This window comes from Varroa destructor, unplaced genomic scaffold (genome assembly GCF_002443255.2).
Source record: "Varroa destructor unplaced genomic scaffold, Vdes_3.0 BEIS01000002.1, whole genome shotgun sequence".
NCBI lineage: Eukaryota > Metazoa > Arthropoda > Arachnida > Mesostigmata > Varroidae > Varroa > Varroa destructor.
Genome location: NW_019211455.1, coordinates 53,294,112 through 53,312,390, shown reverse-complemented (window position 1 = coordinate 53,312,390; position 18,279 = coordinate 53,294,112). Strand labels below are relative to the sequence as shown.

The window sequence follows — 18,279 nt, the reverse complement described above, 5'->3', positions numbered from 1 at the left end:
TAGTCTTGTCTCCTTAGATTGCCCTAGCAAGAAAAGAAAGCTTGCGTAAATAGGACACCTGACTTTGTTCACGCGTTTACCATGGCAAAACGATAATTGCTCGGAGCTGGCTGCTTCATCACGACGGACCGCTTTGGCCGAAGGGTGAAGGTCTCCAGCAGACGTGGTACACGAATGTCAGCAAACGAGAAAGGAGGACGATATAGTCTAGGCGCAAGAATGCCTGTAACGAGCGATTACTTGGAAGGCACCCTGTGGCGATTCGAATTAACTTGCGCCGCGGTATCTTGACACATGTAGACTACCATTGCCAGGTAGCGTTTACGATCCGGCGCCGCAGTGAGGAGCGGCATCTGACAAAGAGAGCGCGCTCCGCACATGCGGAGCCTTAACAGCTACAATAGTTGCAGCAGAAGCTGCACCCGGTGCCGAACAAAAATTTTTGCTGTTCGTCTGAAGATGAAGGCACAATATCGAAGTACAGATTTCGTTCTTTATGCCCATCTCATTCTATAGCAATATCTCGATTTCAGGAAGGCCGGAATATAGCAGCGGCTGCTGGGTGTTAGAAAAGATCTGCAGTTAGCGAATAGTGATCGATGATGCTAAATATTCCATATGACGCAATCCTTCAGAGCAATATGTAAATGTTTGTGGGTTTAAATTCGACGGTTGGTTTGCAAGTTTGAGATTTTCTTGTTTACAGTAAAGAAGCCATTCAGCCTAAGCTCTTTTACGTGTGCTGAATAGGTTGCCCCAAAGTGTTTCAAACATCTGATAACAATGAATACATTCGAGAACACATTTTTCTCCAAACCCCTCCTGGGGCGGTTCCTTAATTGCTTCCCGACCACACCGCCGTTGCAGACGTCCTCTATTGGCTACGATGCAACAGGAGCCCTGCCCACCAGCTACGACTGACTACCTGCGTTGGTCGAGCAGAAAGGGTTGAGCCTTCAAGGTTCGTTTTAGTACTCAGCTTTTACTTGTTGCTAAGTGCCCATGGTAAGAGCAGGGAGCTGCGAAGAGGCTGGTCCGAATGCAAAGGAAAAAGCAGAACTAACAACGGGCATCATAAATCACAAGCAGCGGTACGCGCCTCGCGAATCAGTAGGATTGGATACTACGAGTGCCGCCGCCGCCACTACCACTCCGACGCTGCAGTCGCCGTGGGATTTTGTTGCTCTCCAAGAACGATCCTGGTCCTCGGCTGCTAGCAAGTAACAGCACCCAAATTCTGAAGAATGAATTAATAATAAGCCGCTCACTTTATTTGAACCAGCCGCTCTGCTCAGCGGGGCCCAGAGCCTTGCTCGAGCTTCCTGCCTTCGAAGCAGGTCGCCGAGCTCCAGCTAATAAACGTAGGCGGCACCGGAAGCAAAGCGAGCTACATCCCGTAATTGTCAGAAAGCTTCTGCTAGTAAGGGCTTGACGACCATTTCTTCGACTAGGTCCCTCGCCCCACTCGACGCTTCGAGGCAAAGGTGAATGAGACATGGAAAGGGAGATTCGCTCCTCCTGTTTTCACAGAAAGCCGCTTCTTCCTCGATCTGCTATTATTCTAGGTACAGCTTTAGTTACGGCTGCAGCATCACGACTATTGTCATTATGAAAAGCTCTTTTTCTCATTCCCGTCCGCCGCTGTTTCCTGTCTGACCGCTAGATATAATATGTAGATAAATAAAAACAAACGGCGCTCATAGACGACACGTCCGCGGAAGGAATGCGGGTGTATGGGCCATGCGGCTGGCTGGTGCCTCGTATAGACGGTGTTCAGTGCCGCAATGTCGGTGAGGATGAGAGTGATGGACTGACGGGGATTTCAGAGCGCCAGCTGCTGTTCGAAAACGAGGAGCTGATGCGCTGCTGTTGTTGTTTCAGAACTGAACGGTAGAATCATTGCTGATTCTGCGTGTAATTAAAAGGAAAAGGAGAAAACACTTGAAAGAAAATTATAGAAAGGTCTGAATATACTATTTATTACAAGTGCTGTTATTCAATTTTACAACAGCAAGCCTGTCGAAATAAATGCAGATGGTTGAATCGAACATTTTGAAACAATAAGCCCGTAGGTAGTGCCTTATTAACACTGACGGAGGTATCGATTATGAGAGCGAGTGAAGAAAAGGATGAGAAGCGCATGAATAAAAAAGGCCCAGACAGATGTGGCTTAAAGTATAGTGTAGCTGTGACATATATGGATACGTTATTTATGACGAATACGTTGTAGAACGATGATTGGTTTATTGGCTGACAGAAGTCATTAATAATCTTACGACACCCCCTTTTCTATGAGTAAAAGTGGTATTCGATTTAATGCTAGAAAATGTGGAAATATTGGCTTGTTATGCCATGCTCTGAGCAAAGCACCGATATCATTATTAAACTGAAAAATCTCTATGGGCACTAAATACAGCCCTTGCGCGCACATCGTAACGTCGAGATATACTGGTCTTAAAAACATATATAACGATACCTTACGGTGTGCCCTTCTAAATCTTCGCGCGTTTTTCAATTTAGTCAGAATTAGGTTTCCTTGCCTTTCCCCGATACATGCAAAACGTAACGGATGTGTTTTTTTAATGCAAAACACCGTTTATTTGTTTAACTAAGTGTAATATGTAGAGGCAGTCACAGTTAGAGAATGAAAACCACATAAATATAGAACGCCTAGTGGTACGGCTAAGGTAAAAGGTTGTCAAGAGCAGGTGAGCCACCCACACAAAGCGTTTTCCTTTAAGCGAGCTATGCACAATAAACTATAACAAGATTACGCGCTAAGTACTTATCTGCTCTAGTTAGCATACGCGAGCTCTAGCGATACCTGGTACGCGTTAAAATTCGTTTACTTTAACATATTCGTGTGATTTTATATAAACAATAACAGCAAAGCGTTGTATTTTTCTCCGAGCTAATATTGATTTGGTAAATCTATATGTTTGGAGTTTTATGTCCGCTATCGCCTATAGGTATTCCGTCAAACAGCTCGCTCCCCGCGGGAAATCAAGTCTGTCTATGCCCCACAATGGTCTCTAAAATTTGAGAAAGCCGTGACAAACAAAAGCTCCGAAGGACATGCGGAGCCCGTCCGTAGTAGAAAAAGGGATTGTAAAAGATAAAAATCGAATTTGTAAAAGTTTTCCCTTGCAGCGTACGATCTACCTTTATCAACGTTAATTACAACCGCGTAAAAGTGACTGGAACAAATGCGCATATTGCTTTTCCTAAAAAAAACATTAGGAACGGTCTAATAAACGATGATAATCAATATGATTACAAAATTCCTGGCCAAATCGAATCCAGTCTGACAGATACGTTGCGCATGATTTGCAACTTTACCCCCGACGCACCAGAGAACCGGTAATACTATTTCAGCAGAAACACCTCTATTACATTTAAGTTCTGATCGTGTTTCCGGACACGCTACCGTGGTTAATTAAGACGTATCATGAAAAAAAAAGAAACGAAAAAGCTAAAAAAAAAAGAAAGAAAAGATATTCTCGTACAACAGAAAGCGATGCAAATAATTATAGCCTTTTTCAGCCTTTAATATAAAAACCTTCAGAATTTCAAGAGGGCTCGGGGGAACGCGAGCTACCCCGGCCGACTGCGCCTCGTCCGTCGGCTACCGAATGTAAATAGATATGTGAGCGCCAACCTAATAAACAAGCAGCCGGAGCGAGGATTATTTGAGAGTTGTTTTGCCGTAAAAATTATACTTTGATAAATTTAGTTAGAAGATTTCTTATAATGACGTTGAATTTATATGTCATATACCAAGTATGTGTACTCTTATTTCATTTTCACCGTTTTTATCCTGCTGCTGGTGAAGAATAATTTGATAGCGTCTGTTTGATAATATTTAGGGTATCTACTCGCTTAAGACACCGTTCTGCCTTTAACCTCCTATAGAATGGTATGACAACAAGAAACCGGCTGCCAAGGCTTGTTATCGAATTTGCTTTAGATACGAAGATATCTGTTGTACTCTCCTCTCTTTAGAGAACGGCAGAGTACCGATTTGCTTCGTGCGAGATCCTGCATGGATCACTTTTATATTTTGGAACGGTTTGAACAGAACAGCACCCAACAAAGGGCAGAAAAAGATTGCTGCTCTTTACAAGAGGCAGATACTAGTGAAACAACAAAGAAATCCTCGGCCTTGGTTTATGGAAAAGTATTAAGGCAGGAAGCACTTTATAAGGGGGAAGCAGGGCAAAGGAGGAAGTGAGATACAGGGGGCGGGAAGAGAGGCAGGACATGCAAGAACGATATTGCAGCAAAGCCTAAAAAAGGGCTTCAAATAAGGGGCAGATTGGTGCCAACGGTGGACATCTTTGCCACGGACTGGCAGACAGAGGAAGCCCTTCGATATCTAACTCCAGATTTGCCTTTCTGTTTCCCGTATGAACGGACGTCAACGTCCAGTGTTGCGGCGTTAGTACAGATCGGCCCAAGTGTTCTGCCCTCTATAAGCCGTTGGGGTTCGGCCGGCTGAAAGGCCGCTCAACACTCGCTGCCTCTAGCTGTCTACGCTATGCGGTTATTGGAAAGCAGGGGCTTTGCCAGGGTGTACTGCGCACAGGTTGTAGCAACAGTAGAGTTGACGCAGGGAAGCGTGGGCCATTGTGCAAGATGACGTCGAGGCGGGTTGGCAGCCCAAAGCCGGCATTGAGCTGCGTGTGAATATAGCGGAACATTGGCATCGATCTAGTAAAGCCGGATTGGGGCGCTGCCGCATGGAATGGATGGCACATGGGCGAGGTAGGATTGAAGAGGATGAGAGACCGGAATTCACATTATGTATATTTTTACCTGGTGGTTGCTTATGATCGAAAGCTTGTCAGGCACACGCTTCAAATCTGAAGGCCGAATACCTTCTGGATCCCTGGCCGGTGATCTTATCGGTGCATAGAAGCGCGGCAATTAATACTGGGCTTTTCAATAATAGGTGAAGAAAAAACCGTTATATTGCCGTAGCATTTTATATAAGCGTCTATAAAGATTTTTCACATCTGAAATTCGGTCAACTTCATAAATATGTGATACTCATAAGTAATATAAGCTGGTAATCTACCCAGAGGCTAATTATAGGTAGCTTTAAACGAAGAAATCCACAATGTTTTGTCAGTATTTTTACATTTCTAGAAAATTATCCATCCATAAAACTGCTTTGGAAATGCTTCAGGGCCTTACAATGGATAAGTTAATACCACAGTGCGCACGGTTCAAGCCAGCTTTAAGTCTACGACCCAGTGACTTTAGTAGCTCGAGTCGATCGGACGGATTTATACTCACAATGATTCAGCAACAGAGTAAATACGTCGACGTCAATTGCCCTTTTGCGGATCATGCTGACCGCGGAGAGCCTTAATACACATACACTAATCAAATTGGCCTTCGGTCGATATCAAATCAGAGTGGGTGGAACAAAAACAGACCTTTGTGTTAAACAGCCATATGCTAGCAGCAACGATATATTAGAATTGCAAGTTACTTGGGTAGCGTGTGAAAGCCTTCCTCATATGTTTCGCTGTCTTTTGTGCTGTTTTGGGATTTAGCAAGGCCCCGCTTTGGGATTTGCATGAACATCACCAGCAGCGTTAAGAATCCAGTGGGCAAGAACAGCTCTTATTTGTGTTGTTGTTGTTGATTCTCTTACTAAGTTACAGCGCTAGCCAAAGGCGCTGCATGTAGAAGAGCGAATAAGTTGATAAACAGCGACAAGTAACATAGTAATAACTACCATATTCTCGCTATGGCATAGCCAAGAGTTTGGAAATCATCCAGTACATATTATGATGAAAACAATATCACCAAGCTGTGAGGTATCCTGAAGAAAGACTAAGCTCGAAAGCTATTTTCGAGCTTAATTTTAATGTAGGCTTAATGACGCGTCGCAACAAAAGCACCCTTAAAGTATATCACGCTAACTGGCCAACGTGTTTTCCAGTTATAAAGAGATATCAAACCTAAACCCGAATCGGTTTAGTCGCTAGACAGAAGGTTTAAAATGAATAATGATTTAATTCTGGTCCTTTTTCTGCATCACTGGTCTGTTGTTATAATCTTATTTTTGTTTTCGTTACTCGCATTTTCGTCCTCCCTACGCCAGAACTACTGAGGCTTTGTGCTGGTCCCCTTTCAGCTCCGCGTTTTTGCTTAATGTCCTCTTTCTCGGGCAAATATCCTCCCCATTTTACTTCTAGCTCATTTCGATCTGTTCAACGATGACGGCGCTTTCGGAAATCTTTCTTTCACTTGACTGCTTTCCGCTTATTTCCGCTCCCTCTTTCTGATCTCTTATCGTCAGCGCCGAGAAGTCGCGTTCAACAGATCCCTAGCCCTGGACAGGCTAAACTCTGAGAATCCCCCGCCGCGCGTCGATTCTTGTCAATTGTTCCGGGTGCACTCAACATATTACCAAGCAGGCCTCGCCTATCCAACGGACAACTGGGCGGTGGTGAAGGCTGCGGCGTCGTCCGAGGCGTCAGCCGGTGTCATGGAGACCGGAACGTGAGAAGAATTTTAAAAAGCGACCATTGCTCCGCCGAACGTCGGTCCCGGCGCCCTGACCCAGCACGAAGTGCCCAAGTGGAGCCTCTGCCCAGCAGTGGCTGCGTCTGTGAGCACCAGGAGCTATATTACGAACTGTACAACTGGCGTCTTACCACAGGGTCTGGAAGCAGCAGTAGCACAGTGGCGGCCGAGGGCCCTTCTACGCTTTGCTGCTACAAAGCAGTTCATGGTTTCTTCTACGGACTTTGCTTGGCCAGAGGCGTAGCGGAGCGGCCTATAGGGATCGTAGCTGTCTCAATTTATTGGGGGTCGATTTGAGCAAAGGCGACCGTGGCAGCACCACCAGTACTAGCGGGCATGATTGTAGGACCTTCAGAGAGCCCTAAGGCCTTTGGGAGCTGCCATAGAACAACGAGCCATTCCGAGGGAAAATAGAAAGGCGACTAGACGGAAGCGAAAAACGAGAAAGAGTCTCGCAAAAGCATTGCGGTAGAGCGTTGAGCGAATTCGCTCATAGGCCTCTGCCTGTTGGTCACGAAGACGAAAAATAGAAATTGGCCATGTACAGCTTCGTTTGGGCAGAAAGAATGTACTTCACTGATTCTTACCGTGCCTCTTTCACTCCCCCTTGTTGTTGTTGTTCAAAACGTCTTCAATACATTTTGGACTAGAGAAAGAAGGAGAACTATTGGGAAGGCAGCACCTTTTATAAGCTATAAGCGATCTTACTTCAAAATTCGCGGTGTGTCTTACGAGTCTAGCGAAAATATTTGTTTGCACATGAAAATCACAAATTATACGCGTGTTCGCTATGCGGATACAAGCTTGATAAAGTTGCCGAGTCCATCACCCGTTTTGTATGCCAAAAGTAAGCGTTGACTAAATAAAAAAATCGGACGCTTATGAAATAACTCCTGAAGACTATAAGTTGAGTCTCATACATGATACGTTTTTTTGGATAGTTCGCTTACCGAATCTCGTTACTGAAGATATCGTTGAATCGGTCGATAAATTAAACGAAAGTATTATTTTACATTAGAGCTTAGCAGTTTCTAGGTACAGGACACGTGTATTAATACGAGACGTATAGTTACACTTTGAACAGTGGATTCTATGGGTTACATAGGTATATTCAAACGTATGTCCTATTCGAACCTGATAGGCATCGTATTGGAAGGCGTTTCAATTCTTTTCCAAAGATCTGATCCCTTACCTTGCAACGGAATACTGCCTTCTGCCTGTACTCTGTATATAAGTTATTTGGTGTCTCAGAATGCCTACAAATCCAAAAACGAAGATGTTTATGCTCGACTTCCTCGACTGCTTACAATCTTAGGTATTTTCTAGTTTTTTCTTTGTGATCAAATTTCGAAATTTAAAGGGCGCAGCACAAAGTAAGTGGAGCAGAGCCTTGTTCGTACTTAGTCACTAACCTGTTCCTTGCAAAGACGAGGAGGCGCTATAGACGTACTGTTTAGTAAGAAATCAAAAAACCCGGGTTGGCAACACATTGATAAGGAGCGCAGCGATGACATATAATATTGATCGAATCACCTTGCCATATGGCTATTTAATTAGCTAACTGGGCCCTGACGCAGAACACGGCTACGCGGACAGCTAGCGTAGGGCAGGATCTATGCGTGCGTCTTTGTAAATAGGTAAATTCGAACTACACGAGCGCACGCACGTACATATACACGTGCACTTATGCGAACAGGTAGTCACGAGAAAACACAATCGTATTACATATACATTTTTCCAACACTACCTTCTTTTTTTGCCTTGCTCGAGCCTACTTACTCCCAACCGATTCGCTGCGAGCGATAGAACATGGCGGAGCGCAGGGGATAACAACACAAGCCAGAATAAGGCAGGATAAAATAAGCAGGATAAAATGCAGAAAACGTGAGCAAATTGAAAAGATCCGCTGTGCCCCCACAATGAGACTGGCAAAAAAGGCGAACGGTGACATTACGCCGAATTTGCGCCGGCGATGCCGCTGCCTTCGCTGCTATTAGTACTACCCTCGCTTTTTCGCTCTCAGGACCAGAACATAGAGAGACAGATGGGGCCGTCATTTGCCGACCCTGCTGGTGCATGCATTCCCAGCTCCGGCAGCCCCTTTCCTGCCCCCCCGTCATAAAACTATTTGGTTTGTTCCGTCGCATCCCATAGAGCACGACTGCACTTTGCAGGATCCTTTGCGGATTACGGACGTTTTCTTTCCCTAGAACAGTGTTTTGCTCCAGCGTTTTTTAGGAAAGGGCGCGTTTCGGAACCATGCGGCTATACTTCGCGTCTCGTGCGAAGTCGTCTGTTATTGAGGGTAGTTGTGGTCATGTGACGTTACGTACTACCTCGGAAGAATTCCGAAGTAATACGTAACGAAAGCCAATCTGTGGAGAAATGGCTCGTCCGTTTTTCGTTGGAATCGATGGCATCGGTTGACCTAGGCTTCATTGCATCAACCTGAAATGGCAATTGTCGGCGATGTCAGTCAGCTGCATGATGGTCAATAAAATCATTTTTGCCGTTTCACTCAGATTTACTTGTAGGTTGTAGCTTGTATCGATGTTAAACGAAAATGAAAAGTCGACGCGCCCCTGCTACGCCCTGAGACAAAGTCACCTGATTGACGCCGATGCGAACGACCCTATTTAAATTCGGTGCAGACAGCACTGAGTGCCACTAAGAAATTGTGTAATAAATTTAGAATGAAAATGTGTTCGGAGTAAATGATTTAACGCTTTTAAGTAGAGTCTTCGAAACCCTGAAGTAAAATATTGACTGTAACTTCTTAAAGGTTATACGGTTGCCCACTGACGCTTATAACGTCGTAACGGTATCAATCATTTTCCAGTTTAAATATAACACAGGATGCAGGTTACGTAGTTTTATTGGATCCTAGCACTGCCGAGTGGTCAAACACCAAAAAGGTCTAAGATGGTGGGAAGTATACAAAGGTTGTAGTCGTTCGGACATGTAGAGTAAATTGAAAGCTGAACAGTGCGACATACGATGCGTATTTATACCTCGATTAAAGTAATGTTTGGATATCAAGTGGAGCACAGATTTTTACTGAAAAAAAAAAACGTTCACAAACGAAACCATATTTCCTAGTCTATATTTCTAAGAAATAAGTTTAACAATAACTTTTATATTCATAACGTGCCTTCTAAAAAATTAGGCTAGTTTCTCACATAAAAGCAGCTATGGAACGCCTTTAAAAATTCATGAACACGTCGATGTTACCTCTTAATGTTTAAAGAGTTAAAGATTTATTCTAGTCAAGGATTACATTTTTACTATGGAAGCCAATATTATTTTAGTAATAACGGACGGATTTATTAATTTGCACTTGCTTCAAATTTAACTTTTTTTTTTAATTTTAAAAGCTAAAAAAATAAGTAGATCCAGGCCGGCTTTGACAGCATCTTAGAAATTCGTATCCCACAAATTCGGGATTTGCAATGTTAATCGCATGATTTTGTTAATACTGGGAATTTTGACTATTTTTCTTATATCGATGTGTTTAGCTTGGCAGTCGGTCTTTAAACAATTTGTTGCTAATGTGTTTAATTAAATAAATGAACTAGAAAGTAATATTGGTAATAGTGTGCTTATTTGCCTAAAATAGGCCATGTGCCTATTTTTCCCTTCTGTATGTTAAATTCGAGTTAGACGGCCGTATCACAGCGGTTGTTTCCGTCGAAAGGGTCTATCCTCAGATGCAGCCGTCTGATTGCATGCGTTAAGGCCTACCAAATATTCCCTTATGCTAACACCCATAGTCTATTTATTAAACTCTACAAAAATCTAGATCTTACAAACGAATTTTTGTTCTTGTATTTAACTGTACTTCTTAACTTTCCGGATTACCAATATTTCGCTTAAATCGTAGAAAAGTTGTATTTGGTCGTTGTGGATGTATCCCTCGATTTCGTCCAGCATTATTGATATGTATACCGGTTTACTCCTCAGAGGCAACGACTCGCATGTCCTCACTAAAATCTGCTTACCTTACCAGATTAAATAAGAAAATCGCGCAAACTATAGGGATAAGTAAGATTATATTACTAACCCTTGTAGCAGTGTGTAAAACGTTTGACCTCATGAACTTAGACGCGGACTTCTTTTTATCAGCTTCAGCTTAAACAGTCGGCCTTATCTTAAGCAGTGTTTCTCGCTAGTGCGACAAAAAGCTGTAAGTTACTCTGTTTACGAATCTTCGATCTCGCTCTTGCTCTCGAAGATGGCGCCTTGGGTTGTCCTAACGCACGATAAAATAGTCAACCTATTTGCCATCATAGGAACAGGTGGAAATTTAGAGCGAATAGAGCTAACGCTGTGCATACGCGATCATACAGGTCTCGTTATTCGTGTTCTTTGACTTCTTGCTTCCCTTTTGATAATTGTGTATGAGTGCGTGTGTGTATGTACGCGTATATGCACTTCTCCTATGTTATTTCAAAAGATGCCTGAAACTTACAAATCCCATCTAATGAGCCGGGCAGTTAGATCGGCTCGGTTCACCTACATCAAGCATACGAACGGAGCGTAAGTTAGGTACGGTCCTCTATATCGAATTGGCGAAAAGCAAATCGATAAATTTTACAATACTACTAGTTGAGATGGAAGCGAAAGTAGCAGTCTTCAAAGGCTCGTGAAGGAACCATTAGAGAGTCACGGGTAGTCTGATGCGTAGTCCTATGTGCAGGAGCTCCAATGTTAGTTAGCAAATTACGTTGTTGTATTGCTCGAACTTTTCACGAGCATGAAGAAACCAAGCAAACTTGTAACTTGTATTCACGATTCCGTACAAATATGTGAGTCTGTCGCGCTTCTAGATTTGTTCCTGTTTGCAAATACGCCTGTTTGCAGAGTGATCATATTAGGTGCACCTAAATTTTAAGTGTAATGGCACCATTAAGTGCTCTGTGAAGCTCGACTAACCATTGTGTCTAGTAAACATTGTTGAAGGACATGTTTACGTTAGAGTGTTCCTGAAACGCTTGTGATGATTTGAGTCGAGTAATACACAAACCAATGACTAAGCGCTAAGAAGCTCATCCAGCTTGTCTTCGAGCTAAATTTATATATATATATATATATATATATATATATATATATATATATATACAATAGCAATACAATATATATATATTGTACACAAAACCCTTAGAAATTAACACATAACGTTGTAACTGTCGAAAAATTGACACAATTTCACTTGTTTCCTATGCATTTTAGCACAAGGGTAAACAAAATAGATTCTGATAAATTATGACCGTTACTTAGCCGCCTTTTGTGCCACTTACAACCCCATTGAGTGTTGTGAGGTGCATTGTTCAGTACGAAGTGCGGGTTCCAAGTATTCGATCAGGACTACTTGCGTTGGCAAGCCGGCCATAGTCAATGACAAAAATATCCCTTTACGAACATCATTCGAAATCAAAATCCGATAGCGCTCAATAAAACGGACTTTTATTGAGGATCGCATGTCAGCTTTGAAGAGAAAGTATAAGATTTTGGGCGAAGTTATGCGAAACATGTTTGTTTTCTATATATATATATATATATATATATATATAATGTTCACCTGGATTGTGAACTGTTTGAGCTTTGCCGAGTAAATTGTGAGCTTGAGATAAGTTTCTGCATTTCTATGAACAAACATCCGCCGATGTGGAACTGTCCGAAGTCGTTAGAAAGAAATATTATATAACAGCTATAAGTGCACATAACAATTACAGGAAGATTAGGTCACTTATACTGACCTTCAAATATACGCAATTTTCCAAGGGACCGATTATTACGTTCGATTACATACAGGACAATTAATCTTGTCTTGCAAGCCTTTTTACGTAATCATTGGTGTACGTATGTAGATTAACTTGAGCACATATAAGTTATTAGCTATCTTGAAAGATAATGATTTTAGGTAACCTTGAATTAAGTTATTCCGTAGTACCTAATTTCCACATTATCTATTGTACAATGTAGATCCTAATATAATATAACACCATTTCGAATTTTATTCATATTTATATCAGTATTTAGCACTTCAATGTGGCTAAGTACCTTCAAGAACTGAACTTTTTATACATTTATACCCATACTAGCTTCCGATTTTTTATTTACCTATAATTGCTCCATACATTAATTAAATATACAGTAAAAAGTATTGCCTGACGTCATACAACACGTTCTGCACGTAGCAAAAAGAGACTCGTTCTTCCCGGATCTACCAACTCCATGCTGTTCGTTTTAGGATACACAAGTTCCACTATAGAATTTGTTATTTAACTTAAATGGTTCAGAAATGACCCTCTAGTTCTTTTTTTTTTTAAAACGCTTTTATAGAACTTCGCGTTCGTCCACTGGTGGCGCTCAAGGCGGTTCGACAAGTGGAATGATATACTATGCCATAATAGTCTTTCCCCTCAGCACAATCTGTCTAGAATAAGTGAAGTATCTTCATATTGAATGTAATATTCTAGCTTGCTTTTTAATAGTTCCCGAGGCTTATAGGCTTCTTTGTTAGCTGATGAATCGCAACCAAAGTTAAGAATGTCCCTTTACTTTTTTCCCTAATCTAATAATATAAATTTATCTAGGAAACGTTTGAAAAATGTGTGATAAGGCCCACAGTATAAATAAAAGACCTAGCGGTCGTTTCGGTGAACGACTAGCTTTTTCATTACGGTGATGGATGCCGTATTTGATAACGTTAAATATCAGTTGCACGCGCAATGTATGCAAAAAAACTCTTTTTCTATTATTAGCCTGAGTAAGAACCTCCTGTCGTAACATTTATCAAGCATTGTTGTATGACAAATCGTGACGGAATGTTATTCATTAAAGTGGGATTCCGTTACACCAACCGATACCGTAACTTACAACTGCGACACCTCCAAAAAGGGCACCACACACAACTTTAACGTCAAATTTCGTTCAGCGCAGACAGACCGTTCACAGAGCGATACGGGAATAGTACGGCGCTTGCGTACAGCATTCTATGATTGACCAATGGCGTTTACGTGTCCACTAATTGTCATGTCGCACAAAATTCATCGTAAACATGTATTTGGCGGCCACCTTTTTCAAGACGAACAAGCAATATCTAAGTAGATTGGCATAATCCACAGAAATCCATCGAAACGACTTTGTTGTGGGTATTCAAAGACTTCCTATCTCGTGTACCCTACCTATTTTGAGTATCTACTCAAACAATACTCAGACAAACTCTGAGGATGAAGTGAAGCTAATTTTACACAAGTTTCCATTGATCCAGTTCAGGGAACATTCTGAAAAATGGTGGAAACTTATTGCAAGCAGAAACTTACCAGGCAGCGATTGACTGGATATACTGAAGGACCTTCGTTCGATTTCAAAAACAATAACAACTATAGTTCGTTAGGCTATTTTTTAATTGTAAAATGTTTTTCCTATGTAATATTTAATGTCTAAGCGATACCGTGATGATGCGTAACTTTTGAAAAATTCTGAAATTTTGTATGTTGAATGATGGTTGGATGGAGAGCAAACATACGGTTGATCCGCTGCCCCGTAACGATAATTTCGATGTATTAGTTTAAGTTGGTGTTCTGGTATATGGCAAGAGTAATTCAAGGACTACTTCTTTCATGCACTAAGAAATTTAGCAAAGCCATAATCTGCTTGAGTTCAGTGTGCTTAGTTCTAGATCGGCTATTCCAATGACATCTTAGCCTACGTTCGTTGTTTGACTCGTTTATTGGCAATATATTTACATATATATATAGGTCCACTATTGACTAATGGGGCTGAAATATTCAGAGGACCTTAACATGATAGGCAATGGCAAACAGGTCTGTTTTTATTCAATAGATCAGTGTACTTCTGTGACCGAGATCTCAGTCTATTCCATTAAAGACCTTACGCATGTTAGGTTCTATTGGATATGAAAAACCGGCACTTAGTATCTAAAGCAAGCCGGTACAAAATTATCACAAAGTGCTCAAATTTAACTCAGATTCAACACGCAATATGCATATTGTTGCAACATCTGCCGTGATACATATCTTCTAGCCTCCTGTACAGCGTGTCTTGGCTGTGGAATTAACGTATATTCTCACACAGTGACAGCGGCAAATCATGCTGTCTTCGTGGCAATTGAAGATTATATTGTACTAAAGCCAAATTATAATGTACAAGAACCACCGAAGATTGCTATACATGTGTTGCCCATAGTCTATTTTTTAATTTTATAGAAATAAATAGTGAAATCGCCTTGGTATGCTTATGTTCTCCGTAAGAACATTGGTTTAGTCGATGTCAATAAACTTCTGTAAAATGGAGACATGCACTATATATTGCCACGCTTCTGCTTAGGATATCACGCACAGGTGCGCCTTTATACAGCAGCCTGATACACAGCTCCAGCGTTCCAGGTTAGTGTTCTTTAAACACCTTATGACGTGGTCATTTCCTCTTCGGTTCCTAGTCAAACATGTTACCAGTGAAGCCGTAAAGAGACTAGTCATATGCACCCAAAGCGAGGTGACCTGTTTCACTCTACCATCGCACGGCAACGCTTTTTGCCCCCTCAAGCTCATAGCAAATTCGCTTAGCCTATAGTTTAGATATTTACGAGGAGTATATATATATATATGTATGTATAATTACGAAATCTTAATTAACGACATGATGGGCTTTGTTAGAGAAAAAAAACAATCACCGCTGCAAATGCATTAAATGTTTTTTTATCACCTTATTTCCTAGAATAGTAGAACAGTAAAGTCCTGTTAAGCCGAGTTTTGACGGCTGCGGTTTCCCACTCGAGATCATAAGCTCAGCTACACGATCTCTACGCCTTGTTAAAGGCCTATATAATGCTTACATAGTTCTCCTTTCAGGCCATTTTTTAGATCACCTTGTATCTGCATCCTTTATTGCCCTCCTTCAGCTTGTTCTGTCATGACCTGCGACATCAGTTTCCTTCTATTGCACTTTTGGCTTTCACTCATTAGATACAGCGAAGGCTTTTGTTGTCCCAGTAAGGTCAGCCCTCGACGTAGCAGCTTGTTATGTACCTTCTTGTGCAGCCAGCCACGAGTAATATATAATTTTGGCACCGTGATTTAAAAAGCCCGCCGTCCGACGCAACTTGCTTGCTCTTTCCTTCATATGCTGATCTCAGAAAAAGCAGCTGAGCACGCCGTCGCTGACTTGCCTGGCACACACAGTTGCGCTGTTCCTATACTTGCTAATGCTGCCCAACTGTTTTCCTTCCCCAGAGACACGCAATACGTCACAGGTGTCGGACATCCGTTAGAAGCTCGGTGGGGTCGTAGCCCCGAAGCCCGTGACTCGTACTTCAACTTGTACTCTATCCCGGAAAAAGCTACGGAGGGACGGCTTAAAAAGAAATATCTTTGAGGGAGGGGAACTTAAATACAGATACCGGTCAACAGAGCGCGCAATGTATATTTCAGAAGGCTGTATGTGAAACAAGGATTAATGCGTTTTGAAGAATAATGATCAGCGTCAGCAGGCGGCAAAGCAGTCCTGTATAAATGCAGATGAAAACGGGGACAAGTGGCGAGTATGAAGACCGTCGTATCTAGCAGATTTTTGACCTAGCGCGTGGATCTTGGATTGTGTTCCTCCGCATTCCGGTCCGTGCGTGCGAGGCACGACGTCTCTCGAGAACCGTGAACTATTGAAACTCCCGCACATGCCAAATTACCTTAAGTAACGTCAACGGCAAAGGTTCTTGATAAAACTATGCTCTCTGTGGTGTTGCCTTCTTACCCATGATAACGATGCCGTAGTGAGACCGGTACGCAGTTCAGCTCGGAGTAACCGTATCATCGGGAAGAGCAGACAAAGATAGTGCGAATGAAGGTTATAATATAATCTGACACAGCAACCGACAACAACAACAGCGATCCCGACGCCTAAATATCTGCTGGAACAGGCACCTGGAGAAAATCAAGCGTCTGAGAGAAAGGGGGGGGGGGGGGGCAGAGGATGTTATATAGATTTGGGGAAGCGTCCTCTTCGGCTGAGCAGAAATTTACTATACAGGAACCAATTATTACATTACTAAATGTATAGCTAAACCGATCTTAGCGGTAACGGGAGCCCATCAATAGATGGTGCTGCTGGGTGATCGTGCGAAATACTATTTCTAATATCAAGAAACTGTTTAGTGCCTTTCTGAGTAAGTGTATAAGTGGGGATCAACAGCAAGATGGTGTATATGAAGGTCAAGTTATAGCTTTGCTCCCTTATACGTTTAACGTACGTCGCACTGTCGTATTTTGGGTCATCTGTATCTAATAGCCGTATGGTCCGATGACAACATTTTGAATCGTATAGATATTAAAAAAATATCCGAATATTTTTTATTTTTAGAAAAGTTCTAAATAAAAAATTTTAAAACCTATCACACGTCAAGATAAATTATTTTCGGTATAGCTTTATGTGATATCGCTAAAGAAAAGCAAGTAGCAGGCAAGTAGTTTTATAATGTTGAGTATTTTTCTCAAATTGGTCAATCGATAAAACCATGACCTGTTCCGTCTCTTAGCATAAAATACTATGCGTGTACATCAATACTATTTTTAGTGACGCTATGACATTTGTTCTCCATGTCCTTGACGGAACATTTATTTCAGCCGTCGCAAAAGAAAAGAGTACCTATTGCAGATCAGTTCTGCAGCCCTGCACGAAAATCATTGTTTTCCGCACACAACCCTTTTATCGGCTTACGATTTCGTGTAATGGTACTTCTGCCGATTGAATGAGCTCAATTATATCTCTTACATTGGGCTTAGGCTAGCTCATATATATTACCGTCCTTTTAGTAGTTATAGCTATTAATGAACAGCCCCGTCGCCTGCGTCTGATACAACTATATCTTACTTTAAATACTTGAAACTTGTTTCCGCTATCTACTGCCGAGAGACAAAAACTGCGAGCTATCCATCTACATAATCACTTATGATTCCGTGTTGCGGCCTGCTATTTTTCTGCAAAGCAGAAAAGCCATCATTTGTACAACCGTCCGTACAACAACCCAATTGACTTCTTACTTCATACAGTGACCCGATAAAAGCCGGAAAAAGCTGAAAAATATCATAACCTATTAGGGGCACGCAGGCAATAAGTGCCGCTAGCTTACGTTACGGCGCAGTATGAAATCGAACGCGAAGAAGATCTTTTTGGGATTTCTCGCTTCGCAAGAACGGCACAAATCATCCCTTTAGGTTAAAGTTAGCTTATCGAAACGCAAGGAAGACGTTCATCTCGATGCAATGCTTAACCTATTATTCATAGATGTATAGGTGCAAGCACCAAACGTGAAGGGTGCGCTTGGCATGTAACATCGCACTGACATAGCCACACCGATAGGCGTCAACAACTATTACTGCCAATAGCACGGCGTTGAAAACCTTTTTGTGCGCAAAATAGAGTGGTGGCATTGCATGTATGATGCTAAGTGACAGCAGTTGTTCCCAATGCTATACAACATACATGAGGCAAGGTCAGCCTTGTTCTGCTTTTCCGGTATGAACGTCGGCGTGCAGTACGTAGGTCCGTGCATAATTGCAATGGCGGCTTACTCTGTAATCGTTCAGCTAACGGTAACAAACTTCAAGTACAAGCTAGCAAAGGTGTCGCATTTATCATTTTCCTCGCTATCGTTGTATAAAGATGAAATGTTCTTTAATAAATAGCATTTCCGCTGGTACGAGTAGCTCGTCATTGTCT

At 42.0% G+C, this 18,279-nt stretch overlaps 1 protein-coding gene across 4 annotated transcripts in view; it reads left to right on the top strand.

Annotated features, from left to right (window-relative positions):
* Positions 1-16,956, top strand: part of LOC111245349 (uncharacterized) — a 39,304-nt gene extending 22,348 nt beyond the window's left edge. For 3 of the 4 annotated variants that reach the window (XR_015321017.1, XR_015321018.1, XM_086980002.1), the window contains one exon: positions 15,798-16,956. Coding sequence is in view for 2 of the 4 variants with exons in the window: in XM_086980002.1 (XP_086836128.1) it covers positions 15,798-15,939 (142 nt within the window). In the remaining 2 variants the exon portion in view is untranslated. Of the gene's footprint in view, positions 1-14,892; positions 14,952-15,797 lie in introns of all 4 variants that reach the window. The other variant, XM_086980001.1, reaches the window with a different exon arrangement.
* The last annotated feature ends 1,323 nt before the right edge of the window (positions 16,957-18,279 follow it).